This window comes from Eubalaena glacialis, chromosome 9 (assembly GCF_028564815.1).
Source record: "Eubalaena glacialis isolate mEubGla1 chromosome 9, mEubGla1.1.hap2.+ XY, whole genome shotgun sequence".
Lineage (NCBI taxonomy): Eukaryota > Metazoa > Chordata > Mammalia > Artiodactyla > Balaenidae > Eubalaena > Eubalaena glacialis.
Window position 1 is genome coordinate 3,211,171 of NC_083724.1, and position 15,056 is coordinate 3,226,226.

Below are 15,056 nucleotides of genomic sequence, written 5' to 3' on the forward strand. Positions count from 1 at the left end.
GCCCGCATGTCAGCCTGGCTGGGCCGGGCGGGGCGGACAGCACCAGGACCGAGCACATGGCAGCTTCCCCACGGCCAGGCTCTGAGAGTGGCACCTGCCATCTCCTGGCTGTATCTTCCTTTAGAAACATCACTATTCCCACTACTTTCCACTTAGACCGTTCAGATAGCTCCAGACATGACAGGGGAGGAAATAAAACCAGCTGTTTTATCTCAGAGGACCTGGCGGGTGGCAGGAGGCCTGCCCTGCCTGGATGGACAGGACAGCTCGTGAGCCCAGCGCCGAGACTTGGGACACTAAGCATCGCTGGGCAGGTGGGACGCTGGTTTGTCCCCAGGACACAGGTGGGCATCTCCCCCAGCCCCGCCGGTCCTGCAAACGCCCCGGGTCCTGTCATGTGCCTTCAGCACCAGGGACAGCAGCGGCCTCTGGGGAGCGCCCACTCGAGGGCTTCTGCAAGCCAGGTGCAGACGGGGTCTCGTGGGACCTCGTACAGCCAGGGGGCAGGGGATCCCCCCAGACAACCACACAGGCCACTACACCCACATGCCCTCGCCTGACCCAAGGACACCCAGCTTCCAAAGGGCTTGGGGAGTCAGGCGGCGCCCATCTCACTCAGCTTGCTGGCAATGCGGGAGGCCGGCCAGCCACTCAGGCTGGCTCTAGGGTGGCTAAGCAGAGCCCTCCGGCCCCCTGAGCCCACTTCCCTGGAAGGTTCAGGAGCAGAGCTGCCTACCGTAAGGCTGCCCGGGGCAGGGGCAGACCTGGGCTCACAGACCCACAGCTGACTCTCCAGAGATTCCTGGTAATTGTGGGGACCGAAACCCACCTTCAGACCCTTGAGGGGCAAAATGAGAAACCCGTTCTTAGAAGCAGCATCTGGGGCTGTGAGCCGACTGCCGGCATCTCGGCATGTCTCCCGGCAGAGAGCGGGAAGGGCCTCTTCGAGAGGCCTCGTGGGGAGCTGTGCCCTACCCTTTTGTTTCTCCACCACCAGCTGGTGGCTCCCACACTGAGGGAAAAGGCTGAAACCTGCTTTCAGAGAAATTTCCCCCATTTCTTTGGTGAAGGCAAATGGCATCAAAAGCCTCCATAGTTAGCAACTGGCATCGCGACCGCCCCCAGGAGTCTGGGGGTGCGAAAGGGCTGTGGTCCACGCCACCAGGTCCCCGTCTCCCGTCCTGGCCTGGCAGGAACCCTCCCTCCCCAGTACAGCAGCTGTGGGCAGCGCGCGGAGCTGCAGCAAACGAACATCGGAGACGTGATTAGCCGACACCTGTCAGAAATAAACATCCTTGCGCAGGAAAAGACGCACGGCTGGCTAAGGGCAGAGGGATGCAGGCTGCCTGAGACCAGCACCGAGTCACTATCTAAGGCTCCGTGGGCAGGAAGGACTCGGGGTCCTGCACGCCCTCCGGAAGAGAATTCCAGAGCAACACATCCGGGGAGGTGGGGTGGCAGCGGTGTCACATCCCGGTCTCCCTAGAGCATTTCATAGGAAAGAAGGCACCTGGCCGACTGGCGCAGGGGATGAACCCCGTGGGGGCCAGGAAGGACCGGGTGCGGCTGCCCCTCGGTAGCTCAGACGGTGGGGTCTGCACAGAGGCTTTAAAGGAGGGGCGGGGCGGGCAGCGGGGGCTCACCATGGGCTGCTGCACCTCCACCTTGATGATGTCCTCATAAATGTCATCCCCTTCATCCTCGCACGGGACGCAGTCGTAGATGTCCTCCCCCACGTCATGCTCACTGCACAGGAGGGAAGCGGGGGAGAGGGGTGGGGGGCTGAAGCCACGTCCACGAGGGGGCCCCCCGGAGGGCAAAGGCAGTTGGGGCCACCGCGAGGCCCTCCCTCTCGGCCTCAGTGTCCTGGTCCAAGGACAGGGCACCTGCTTCCCGTGGTTTCTGGTAGTTTAACCCAGGCAGCCTGGGAGTGCCTTGTGCTCTGCCTGCCGCCCTTCTGGAAGGTCCCACCATGACAGAGCCCACCTACCCCAGCCCTTTAGTAAAAGCAGGGACACACGCTGGTGCCTGGGGGCGAGATGCTGCCTTAACGGGAATCTTTGCAGAGCTGATGGACAGGCATGGCCAGCTCTGGGGACCAAATGCCCTCTCCCTGGGCCCACGCCTGGGACCTGGAGCCCCGAGCGCTCTCCGCTCAGCCCAAGGTCTCCCCAGTCCCAGCAGTCGAAGTGTGAAGGTCAAAGTGCAGAGCTCACAGGCACGGGGACATTTTCCCCACCAGTCAGCAAGGAAGCAGAGCAGAGAGGAACGAGGAGTGTGCGATGCGCCTTCCCAAAGGAGCAGGGAAGTTACCGCTTAACTTACGATTCAATAAACCTTTGTTTCAGCTCATGATCTTGCCAACAAGTGATCCCCTCTGATCTGCAAGACTCCAGTCAAGGGACACCTCCTCCAAGAGGCCTTCTGGGATCCCCCGCCCAGTCTGCCATCCGGGACTCTCCCTGGCGCTCTTGTACCAAGGACATCCCTCTCACTGCACCTCCAATTATTTTATAAGTGCCTGTGGATAAGCCTGTCTCTTCCCCAGACGAAACCCAACTTCTTACTCCCTTCTGATCCCCAATCCTGATACAAAGTAGGTGCTCAGCAGATATTTCACCAAATGAGCCAACAGCAAGTGAGCCAACCCGACTTGCCCATCAGTTCCCACAGGCCCCCGGCCCCCAGGGGTCACCCTCGCCTGGGGATCGGGGACAGGAGCCACCCTGGGCCCAGGGCAGCCAGCTCTTCAGCCTCCCGTGGGGTCCGTCCTCGGGGCAGGCTGTGCTCAGAGGCCAGCTCTCCCGGGAGGCCCACGCCAGCCCCAAGTGCCTCTCTGTGTGAGGACACATCTCCTAGCCTGGCTCAAAGGAGGCCTGGCAAAGTTCTCTCCTGAAAGGCGTCAGCATGAGGTGGGCCACTTCCCCTTCCCACCGCACAGAGTCCGGGAGCGGGGAGGGGAGGGAGGCGAGAGCAGAAACGATAGCCAGCGGCTCTTACGAGTGGGTTTCTGGCCCCGTCCCAAACCTAGCTTTTGAATATTAGCTGTCATTCTAAAGGCTGGGGCGGGGGAGACAGATCGCCACAAACCTACTGGAGAGAATGTGTCGTATTCAAGGAAGGTCGTGGCAGCCAGTCTCCCCAGAGCCCTGGACACCTCCCCCGTGGGGCTGAGCTGCAGTGGGACAGGGGGTAGATGCATCAGACTTCCCTCTGTGGGGGGGGGGGATTCCAGGGACGGGCTGAGCCGGTGTCCACCTTGATGAGACCCCCGCAGGTAGCTGATGAGCAAGGGCAGGAGAGGAAGCTGCTTTGGGGGTATGTCACTTGCTGTTTCACCACCACTCCAGGTGTGAGGAAGCAAAAGTTGGCCTGAGGACAAAGCCGGATCACAAGGGGCTAGGCCAGCTAACAGACCCCCGTAACTGTGATAGGAACAGTCACCCACCCACCAACGAGCCCACCCACAGGGAGGCCAACGCACATGCGGGCACTCGGAAAACACGTATGCTTTTCAACTTCACACCCCCTTGGAAATGGAGAGCACTGAGGCCCTTTCACAGATTAGAAAACCACACACTGAGGCTCCACAGCGGCTACCGGGAGCTGTGGGGTGATCTCGGCCCCAGCCTGTCCTTCCTCTCCTCTCCCGCCCGCCCTCCACTACGAGACGAGTGTCTGGACGTTGGCAGTGCCGAGAACTGGGGCGCAAATCAGCACCCAGATGGTGACAGGGCTCCCAGCTCCCGTCAGAACCAATGAGAAGGCGGAGAGGGGGTTCTGTCCCCCAAGGTGGGCCTTGGGAACGGTCACTCGTGTTGACACAAATCACCCCTGCCTCTCCAGAGGAGAGGAAACAGTTCCCGCAGCCCTGCCCACTAGATTACTGGGGGTCCTGGCAAGTACCTGCAGGGGTTCCTTCCGAAGGATGCCAGACACCCTGGATTTTTGTCATGCAGCCAAGCGAGGCTGGTGACAAAGGCACTGTCGAGAATTCTGACAGCGTGGGACAGAGGGGAGACAGGGAGGCCCCCGGGCTGCTCAGTGAGACACCTCGAAGGCAGATCAGCCCGCTCATACCGTCGGAAGACAGTCATCGGCTTTGCTCTGATGGGCCGGTGGAAGGAAGTGGGGTGGATGTGGGGACCTTGACAGTTAAATATTCTACGAGCCGATGAAATGAATAAAGTGACTGAACGTCAGCCTGGAAAGGGTCCTCGAGGCCATCAGGTGCAGGGACAGCAATCTGCCAGCCCAGGAGCCCCCTTTCTCATCCCACATTTGGGGGAACATCTTAACTGACCCCAGGACTCTATCCCATCCAGCTCAGCATCGTTTTCAGCAAAGACCCCCATGCAGCCCCCACCATCAGTCAACCGGAATCAGGGCTCGAGATGCAACCGAGCCCAAAGCTCTCTGTCGTGCGGATGGGGAAGCCGGGGTGCACGGGTGGGGAACTGGCCACATGGTCTTTCGGAAGCCGCGTTCCTGCTCTGCTATCTCCTGGTAGGTGGACCGGTCATAACGCTTTCATTGGCTGAGGACCTGATGGCGTGGGCACTGAGGGCTCTTCAGAGAAATAGAACCGGCGATCTGTCGATCTTAGGGTGATGCAGGCACCCGCCCCGTTAGGACCCCAAGCAAGAGCTGCGCTTGACGGAGAGGACAGTGAAGGCTGGAGAGGTCAGTGAAGGCTGGAGAGGTCAGAAGCTTGTCCCAGACAGGTGGGACTTGAAAGACGCTTGGACACCAGTGTGGACTGTGGGGTCCTATGGAAGGTGCCCAGGGGCAGAGTCCCTTCTCTGCCACCCTCTTCCCTGGCACCATCCGCATATCTAGGCGTGCACCAACGTCTACATGCACCTACTATGTCTACAGAGCACCTACTGCATTTCGAGCATGGGGCGGAATACCTTAACATAGGCTTCTCATTTGGGGGATAGGATTTATGTAGATCGAGATGTACCCTTAGCTCTACCATTTTGACAAGGGGACGCCCCTGATCGACCCCTTCCCCTCCCCTAGTAACCCGCCTCTTACTGTTCTTCACCAGAGATTCCCTTCGTCTGTTCTAGAACGTCGCATCAACTGCATCGTCTGTTACGTTCACGTCTGTGTCTGGCTTCCCCTCCTCAACATCATGTCCCTGAGATCCAGGCTGTTGCCTCCATCAGCAATTCATTCCTTTTTATTGCTGAGTCCTAATCCCACAATTTGACATCCATTCTCCTTTTGATGAACATTTGGGTTGCTTCCAAGTTCTGGTTATTGTAAATAAAAGCTGCTATGAGCATTTGCCGTTTTTTGTTTTTTTTGTGTGTGTGTGGACATGTGCTCTCATTTCCTTTGGAAATGAAATTCCATGAGGAGTGGAAGTGTTGGATCAAAGGGGAGGTGTGTGTGTTTATCTTCATCAATAACTGCCAAGCATTTTTCCAAAGTGGCTGCAGCGTTCACTCCACCACCGGCAGTGTACACGAGTTAGTTGCGGTTCTCTCCAGCTCTGGCAGGTTCCAGCCTTTTTAATTTTAGCCACTAGAGCGGGTATGTAGTGAGAGAGAATTGCAGTTTTATTTTGCATTCCTGCAAAGATTAATGATGTTTACATTTTTTCTGTGTACTCATGGACATTTGTGTATCTTCCTATGAGAAAGGCTTGCTCAAGACTTTTGTCCATTTCTAAAAATTGGTTGCCTTATTCTTATTGAATTCTAGGAGTTCCTTATATACGATGGATACAAGTCCTTTGTCAGATATGTTTTTTGAACTTTTTTTCCCAGTCTCTGGCATGGCTACTCGTTTTCTTAATGGTGTCTTTTGATAAACATTCATTTTTCATTTTTTTAAAAAAAATAATAAACAGCTTTTAAAAAAATTTATTTATTTATTTATTTATTTATGGCTGTGTTGGGTCTTCGTTTCTGTGCGAGGGCTTTCTCTAGTTGCGGCAAGTGGGGGCCACTCTTCATCGCGGTGTGCGGGCCTCTCATTATCGCGGCCTCTCTTGTTGCGGAGCACAGGCTCCAGACGCGCAGGCTCAGTAATTGTGGCTCACGGGCCTAGTTGCTCCGCGGCATGTGGGATCTTCCCAGACCAGGGCTCGAACCCGTGTCCCCTGCATTGGCAGGCAGATTCTTAACCACTGCGCCACCAGGGAAGCCCTCATTTTTCATTTTAATGAAGCTTAATTTATTGACTTTTTCTTCTATGGTGTCCTGACTCTATCCTGTGTTGCACCTACAAAATCTTTGTGCCTTGTGTAAGAAATCTCTGCTTTCTTCCAGGTTGCAAAGGACTTTCTCCTGTATCTTCTTCTAAGACCTATATGGTTTCAGTGTTTATGTTTAGGTCTCTGATCCATCTCAAATGGATTTTTGTGTATGGTGTGAGGTAGGGATCAAAGTTCATTTACTCATCCCCACATGGATATCCAGGTGTTTCAGAACAATTTGTTGAAAACTTTCTTTTCTCCATTGGATTGCTTGGATCTCTTTGACAAAAACCAATTGACTATATATGTGTGGGTCTGTTCTAGAATGCTCTATTCTAGCCCATCAATACATTCAGCTATCTTTATGCCAATACCACTCTGTCTCGATTAATTTCGTTTTATAGAGAGTCTTGAAATCAGGCAGTGTAAATCCTCTAGCTTTGTTCTTTTATAGGACTGTTTAGACTATCCTAAAGTCCTTTGTATTTCCATATCAACTTTACAATCACCTTGTCAATTTAAAAAAAAAGTCTGTTGGAATTATAATAGGAACTGTAGTGAATCTACAGTTTAATCTGGGGGAAAATGGACATCTTAACAATATCATCTTCCAATCCACGAACGTAGTATACACTTTCATTTATTTAGGTCTTTAATTTCTCTCAGCAACATTTTGTAGTTTTATCATAGAGGTTTTAGAATTTAGGAAGCTTGGGACTACTGTTTTTTTCAATGTTTTTTTTTTTTTTTTTTTTTTTTTCCTGCCTTATTCTCTCTTTCTTCTCCTTCTGGGATTCCAATTATACCTGTTAGACCACTTGATATTGTCCCACATGTCTGAGGCTCTGTTCATATTTTTCAATCTCCTTTTCTCTCTGTAATTAAGAGTGTATAACTTCCATCGAACTATTGAATATTTTCAAGTTCAATGACTCTTTCCTCTGCCATCTGCAGTCTTCTATTAAACTGATCCAGTGACTGTTCATTTGTTATCACGCTTTTTGGTTCTAAAATTTCAATTTGGCCCTTTTTTATAGCTTCTATTTCTCTACTGAGGCTCCTCATCTGTTCATTGATTTGGTGCATATTTTCCTCGAAGCCCCGACCATATTTATAAAAGCTGCTAACTGTGACTTCTAAGTCATCTCAAGGTTGGTTCCCCTCGACACTGTTTTTTCTTGAGTATGATTCACTTGTTCCTGTTTCTTTGTAAATTTGATGATTTTTTTCATTGGATGCTGGACGTTGTGAATGATTCATTACAGAGATTCGGATCCTACTATTTCTTCTGAAGAGTAATACTTGTTCTGACAGTGAACTCGGTTGGTTGTACTTAAACTTCAAACTCTATCTTCCCTGCAGTGGGCAGCAGCTGAAATGGCTGCTAAATCCAGTTTCCAGCTGTGACATTTTTTGCTGGAAACCTTAGGGACTCTCCTGTGTGTGTGAGGTTTAATGGTCAACCCAGGATTTAGGTGGATCCTATGAGCAGATTTGAGCCTGTGGGTCCCTCCCTTCCAGCATTCCCTGCCTAACTTTCTGGCTGTTCTACCACCCCCAATTTCTTTCCTCTGGCACCTCAAGCCAGTGGATCGGGGATGCCCTCATACAAAAGACTATAAGCGCTCGATCCCATCCACACTGAGCAGCTCTTGAAGAAACAGTGGGTTCCTCCGGGTAACAGTAAGATGATACAGTCCCTCTCCCCCTCCCCCCGTACTCACAGAAGGAACAGGACCACAAGACTGAGACACTGGGAATACACCCCTGGCGGTTCCCCCAACACATGTCCACCACCATGATCTCAGCTGCTCTTGTTTCTCAGAATCAATAAAGACAAGGAAAAGTCATTCATGCAGGATCAATTTTCACCACATTCATCTCTCCTAATTGACACAGGGCACTGAGGTTAAAAATAGGCAGCCAGAAACACCAGAGGGAGAGAGCTGTGCTCTGGCATCTGAACTTGGGACAGAAAAATCTCAAAAATGCAGACCCAATCACTTCTCTCCATTCTGCAAAATGTCTGTTATCCAGAACCTGTTGAAAACTTGTGGGGGAGGGAGGGATACACTGGGAGTTTGGGATTAACAGATACATACTACTATATATAAAATAGATAACCAACTAGGACCTACTGTACGGCACAGGGAACTATACTCAATATTGTAATCACCTATAAGGGAAAAGAATCTGAAAAAGAGATATAGATGTATGTATAACTGAATCACTCTGCTATACGCCTGAAACTAACACAACGTTGTCAATCAACTATACTTCAATTAAAAAAAAACAAAAACAAAAACAAAAAACTTGAGTAGTGAATGGTCAGCTTCCTGCCTGTAATGTCCTAACTTTACCGCTGTCTACAGGGCCTCGTTATAGAGCCATGAGGGCACTCATAATCCTACTCTCTACATTTACAATTCTTTTTAATTGTGAAAATACTCCCCAACCATTATTTAATTCAGGTCAATGAACACTAAGAAATACAGGTTCATGTATATTACACAAAATTATAAAACAGTAGCATTAAAATTTCAGCTTGTGCATGTTCTACATTATGGGAGAAGGGGAAATAAAAGAAAAAGCAAAGAAGTGGGTTTTTTTTTTAAAATGAAAACAAAGTCATAAAAGTAAAGTTAAACATATTTGTTCAGCTCAGCAATTAAGATGAAAAGACTATCAGATTTGATTGGTCTAATTGATACTTATCCTAAGACCAATTCTGTGCCGGTAGGTAACTTGTGGAATCTGGGGGGACACAGAGATGACAGAGGCACCAACGGACTCTGTCCAGGTGGGGAGACAGACAGGGCAGCAGTTATGGCTGAGATGCAGACCCTTCTAAACTGGAGGAGTGTCATTTGTGTGGGGTGACAAGCTCTGGTTCCCAGTAGCTCTGTCCCTTTGGCGAACATCGCATGGAAATTCCACTGAGTTACCCAAACTCTTAGCTAAGGCATCGCCTCCAAGTGTGAGTCTCCTGAACAGGGCAGGGGGTAGATTACAGGTCTTAGGCATCTGCTAAAGCAGATGAGTTAATGCTGTGACCAGCTGTGCCCAGTGCATCTGACGGCCGTGGCTGTTGAATGGAGGAAAAGGAAATGACAGGTGTGGGCTCGGGAGTGGGGGAGGGGTGCAAAATGAGGTCCCCCGAGTGTCTGAAGTGTCCTGGAGTGCAGGGCGGTGACCTGGAGGTGGATCCCGTGGGGTAAGGATCCTGGTCTGTTTCCTCCCTGCAACACGAGCTCGATGACCACCCAGCTCTGCCCTGGCCCTCAGAACCGGAGCCAGTCCCCAGCAGCCCCTGCACACCATCCCATGGCAGAGAGGCAAGGAGTCTGTACCCCCATCTGGGCCTGGTGCACTCACCCCAACCCCCAGCCCAACCTCCCACAGTCCTTGAAAAGGACCCCAAGGCCCTGAAAAAACCCGAAAGAGCCTCTGAGTCACCCCAGCGGGAGTCCACCGTGGCAGGTTGTCTCAGCTACACCCTGGTTCTTTTCCCATCATCACTCGGACCAACAGAGCCTTGTCTCGGGGTTTCAAGTTATCAGAGGCTGGGTTTTATGGAGAATCTGCATGTCCCCGCCGTGCTGGAGCCATCTGTGTACGTAACCGTGCTCGGTCAATGCTGGACCGCAGGGCTGGTGGGTCCCCTTCTCCTTCAGCTCAGGCCGGGGCCTCTCGTGGTAGGAACCTGACTCTCCCGAAAGTGACCCCCGTGGGGGGAAGCAGTCAGGCGAGTCCGAGATGGATTCTCAGCCCTGCCAGCGTCTGGCTCTGCAACTCTGGGCAGGAGAACCTAAGCCTCAGTTTCCCCATCTGCAAACTGAGAATAAGGCCAACCCCCCAGTAGGGTCGTTGGAAGGACCAGCCTCAATGGAGATGACCAGCAGAGGCCCAGCATACAGTAGGTGCTCAATAAGTGACCATGGCCCGCCACCCCATGGGTGAGAGGGGAAGGTCAATGAGACGATAGTTAGCTCAGGGGTCCATGCTCGATAAACAGACACCGGCAGCATTAAACACCTCGGATGTTCTGAAACGCATCAGGCTAGACAGTTGGGAGCCGGGTGTCAGCACTGATTTGTCCTTGGTAGGTTTCAGAGATTGCCCTTCTCTGTCCAGTTGTCCAGGAGACAGCGGAGGACGATGTGAGCGGGGGAGTCCGGGACCACGGTGGGGACGTGGATGCCCGCTCGCGGATGAGCCTCCCGGCCAAGCCCACGCCACCGCGAGACCTCGGCTCTCCCTTCAGCTGGACGCCACGTGGATGCCACGGCCTCCCCAGCCCCAAGCCCACGTTCCGGGACAGCGACCTCCCTGCCGGCCTCCTCTCCCCTCACCCTTTCACTCCCGCTGCTTTCCGGCAGCAGCTGCGCTGACAGATGCTAAATCCCGGAAATTATCCTGGTCCTCACAATGGCCTGAGATCCTCCAGGAGGGCCGAGCGTGGCCTGCTGCCCTCCAGAGACGGCAGAAAGCTCCCCTCCCGCCGAGACCCCACGGCCCGCCCCCCGCCCCAGAAGCCTCGCTTGCCTGTCCCAATTTTGGTACAGAAAGTCAGCTGCTCAGAAGAGCCCCCCGCCGCCTATGGAAAATCAAAGAAAAGCCAACAAACTCTCCACTTTCTGCCTCTGGCGAGCCTGTATGTTTATGATGGACATAAAATATCGCTACTGACAGGTGCGATATGCATTCTGGCCTCAGGCTGTCTGATGCTGGGAAGCAGGATCCCACATCACCGTTAAACTGTTACTAGGAAACCAAACCTGACATCTCCCGACCTCCGTCCACACCATGCAGTGGGGGCGGCAGGGCGAGGGGGCTTCAGAAGGCCCGGAGAAGCCAGCTGTCGGCTGGATGGGCTGCATGTGGGGACAGACAGACAGACAGACAGATAAGGCGCTGCTAACACTAGGGAGGTCGGCCTCATATGCCCTCAGCGGACCCTCCCCCCAACAGTCGAGGGAGGGGCTGTTCTCCCTACAGATGGGGAAAGCAGGGCCCAGAGAGGGCAAGATGGTCCCCCAAGGTTGTAAAGCCATTCAGGGGCACACCTGGACAAAGACGTGGCTACCAGATTCCCAGAGGGGGCCCGGCTCGCCCGGCAGTGTGCTTCCTGCCATAACTCACTCTTCTCCAGGGACTCTTTCTAAGCAGTAGAAGCCTCTTCCCACCAGCCAGACTCAGTCACAAGGGTGAGGCCCAGGGGACTGTCCTAGCCAAGCAGCAGCTGGCTCGGGGTTTCAATCCCTCCTTTGTCATGTAAAGTGTGCTGTGTGACCGCAGGCAAATCACTTACCTACGCTGAGCCTTAATTTCCCCAACTACAAAATGAGGGCAGGGCCACCCACCTTGCAGGGTCCAGAAGGCTGAGATAACAGGGCAAAACTCAGGCACCGGGCCTGGCACTCAGGGGGACCCACTGAACGGTACCTGGAACCATGCTTGGATCCTTAATATAAGAATAGCAGATGTCCAGGGCCTTGCCATGGTGTGCAGGGCCCAGCTCAAGTTACCTGCCTTTTCTGTGCTCTGTTCCCTTCAGGTCATCCCTTCAGGATGACCCTCGTGGGGAGCTTTCCTCTGGGGCGTGGGGGACAAATGCAGGAAGATAATGACAACACAGTGACAAAGATAATCCTGGTGGACTTTTTAATCTTCTGGGGAAGGGGCACCTCATTCAGCTTCTTGGCGGAGGTGACCTCTGGGCTGGGTTATGTAAGAGGAATAAGGGTTTGGCAACCAATACAGCAGATATTATGTACATGACAGGGTTTTTTTATAGTTAAATCCAACGTGTTATGCTTATTCATTTTTTAAAGGAATATTTCTTAAGTGCCACTGTGTGTCAAATCTGTGTTGAACACATGGGAAATAATGTAAAAAGGGCCTAGTCTTTTTCCTCATGGGGTCCTGGAAGTTAGTGTCAGGAGAGTGATTTGGAGAGGCCTTTATTAGACAGACTTTTGGCCACAGCCCAGCTGGTCCCTGCTTTCTTCTTGAAAACAGTAAAATGAATGTGTACATCCTTCCACACTGGCCTCCCCACCCTACAGAGACTGTGTTAAATCAGACCCCAGAATCGCTGTGACAGCCTTGTCCTGAAAGGACCCGGGGTTAACTAGGTATTAAAAATAAAAATTCATGTTAAGTCTGTGTCGTATCTGCTGGCCTGCATAATTTAAATATTTAGCCAGGGCAGAGTGGCAACGGGGCATCTGCTCTGCATTCATTCAGAAGGGCCCCTGTGCTCTCTCTAGCACAGAGAATGAACAAGCTTCTTTCCTGAAGTGCTGCAGGTCAGGGTTTCAAGGTCAGTGAAGCCCTGGGCCCCCATAGCAGCCAGGACCTTGCAAAACTGCACAGGCCCAGGTACCAAGGGGCCGAGATGTCCCTGGAGGGCAGGGCAGGGAACCTCAGGGCCGCGGGGCGCAGAGCCCGCGGCTGTCATTTGCACCGGCTGCCTCTATAACCAGAAGAGGGAGGAGTTACGAGCCTGTTTACCGCTCAGGGTGAGGATGGGCTGCCCTCTGGCCGACAGACAGTCCTGCAGCCAGCTCTGGGAGGGCGGGGGAGAATCGGGCACCTTGTCTAGGCCACAGGGGCAAGAGAGCCACTGGGCTGCACACACACGGTGACTTTGGGGCCGGCACGGCCAGCCCTCAGGTCCTGAGTAACAGACACAGCTGAGACCCAGACTCTCCCAGGACCCCAGCCCAAAATAAGGCAGTGGCCGGCCTGGTGGGGGCGGGGGCAGGTTTCCTGAGTCACATTTTGGCAAATCCTATGCACCTTCCATCCCCTTCCAGCAACACCTCCTCCAGGAAGCCCTCCAGGTGTCCTGGCCTGTCGAGGTCTGATCCCAGTGGACACTGCCTGGATAGCTCCTGTGGGGCTTAGAAAAGCTGTAAGAATGAGAACTGCAGGGCCCAGGTCACCGCAGGGCCCTACCAGACAGCCCTGGGGCGGAGAGGGCAGTCAGGCAGGTGGCCTTCTGAGTCAGACCTGCTTCAAATCCCCTCTGCCCCTCAGCCACAGGGCTCAGTGTGGGGACAGACCCCCGTGTGCTCCGTGGACGCTGGATTCATTCCCTGCATCCGGCCGGTCCCAAAGCCGGGCCGGGCCTCCCAGACTTCACGTGAGGATGGAGAGCCCCTCGACAGGGAGGCACACAGCTGGCGCTCGCTAAGTGCACACTGTACAAATGAAGGCCTGAACGGCCAGAGGGGAGGCAGCTGGGCCGGCAGACTGGGTGGTCCTGCCCAGCAAGGACCATGGGAGGGCCGAGGCCTGCCTGTGCCTGGCTGTCACCACCTCAGCAGCCCAGAGCCGGGGCGCCCGGTCCGGGGAAGCAGGCTGCAGAGCAGGGGGGAGACCTCCGCAGCCCCCAGGGCTCAGGGGACCCTGCCCGTCCCTGTCCAGCCAGGCCCTCCACCAGCCGGAGGAGGGCGGCCACCGACACCGCCACTTTGGGGGGCTTTACCGTCAACCCACTTTGGGCCATGGTGGGGTCTGTGCTCTACACGAAGCAGGGTTTGTGGTTTAATGGGGCTAGTTCTGTGTCGTCTGCTTTCAAACTTGTCCCCTTGGAGAAGCAATCCTTTGGGAGAAACATGAGATGCCCCCAAACCCAGCGACCCATCCAGGCCTCGCACTGGGGTGTCCCCCACACGTGCAGGTCTCCTGCTCGACACTGAACTTTCACGCAAGGCGGCGTGAACGTAATGGAACTTTCTTTGCGGCTGGGAGCGGCGGGCGGGCAAGGTCACCGGGTGCGGTGGGCACAGGCTCTCCCTCGTCGGGCAGAGCGACAGTTGCTCGTCCCCTGCAGTAGGGGGCTGGCAGGAGGGGCGTGGCCTCTGCCCTCCCAGCAAGCAGCGCCCCCCCAACCTGTGCACTCCCACCTCACTCCCCAGGGACCAGGAAGACCAGCTCCAAGAAGATGCCCAAAGCCCCTTGAAAGCGGCTTCGACTCAGGGAAACTCCTACATTTTATGCATCTTAAAAAATTACCCCAACGATGCTAACACGACACCTTTAAAGCTGCGAAGTCATCTTATGATGTAATAAAGCATGCAACTATACATTTACGGATAAACTATATTCCCTGCCGTGTCACGATCACATTCGTTTAAGCCTGAAAATCACTTCAATTCCGAGGAGAGCGAAACCGGTGTCAAGCAGCAGGCTGCTCGATCGCGAAACCGTGGCTCCTTCAAGCTCGAAGCGCTCCACGTAGCATCTGGGCTGGTGCTTTCACTCCGGAGACGGGGGAAGCGAGTCCCGAGGAGGATCGAATGGGCCCACCACGAGAGCCACGTGCGGCCGAGACGGACGCGCCCCTGCTGTTCCTCGGCCCGTGTGATGTTCCCTCTCCAGCCGGCAAGGATAACTTTGAGGCACCCCCTCCACGCCGGGCGCCCCCCAGCACTGAAGCACACCCAGTTGGGGGGTCTCTGCAGGCCTTCTGATGCAGGCCGTGCCTTCCTTGGTATGAGGAGGGTGGTCCTCCCAGCGCGTCCCAGGGTGCTTCGATAATTCTGATTTCTTGCAAACACCTTGCGGTGTCTCAAACCTGCCGCACCTCTGCGGGGGCAGGCCTTGGCAAGGCTGCTCCTTCCACTGGGACGCCAGCCCTGCCCTTCAGCCGCTTCCCACTTGGGCTCCAAGACTCAGGGGTGACCTCTTCTGAGAAGCCTTCCCTGATTTCTGAGCTGGCATTCACCCAGCCCCACTCTGGACTCCCGTGGTGAACTGTCTCATGAGTGTCGTTTTTCTGTGTGCAAATCTGACTCCCAGCCCTGTGTGGGGGGCTCCCCCAGTGCAGATGCCT

At 54.1% G+C, this 15,056-nt stretch overlaps 1 protein-coding gene across 5 annotated transcripts in view; it reads right to left on the bottom strand.

Annotated features, from left to right (window-relative positions):
- The window catches only part of VAV2 (vav guanine nucleotide exchange factor 2), a 181,000-nt gene that overhangs the window by 41,062 nt on the left and 124,882 nt on the right, over positions 1-15,056 (bottom strand). For all 5 annotated transcript variants that reach the window (XM_061199641.1, XM_061199638.1, XM_061199640.1 and 2 more), the window contains exon 5: positions 1,644-1,746. In XM_061199641.1, the coding sequence (XP_061055624.1) occupies positions 1,644-1,746 (103 nt within the window). The remainder of the gene's footprint in view (positions 1-1,643; positions 1,747-15,056) is intronic.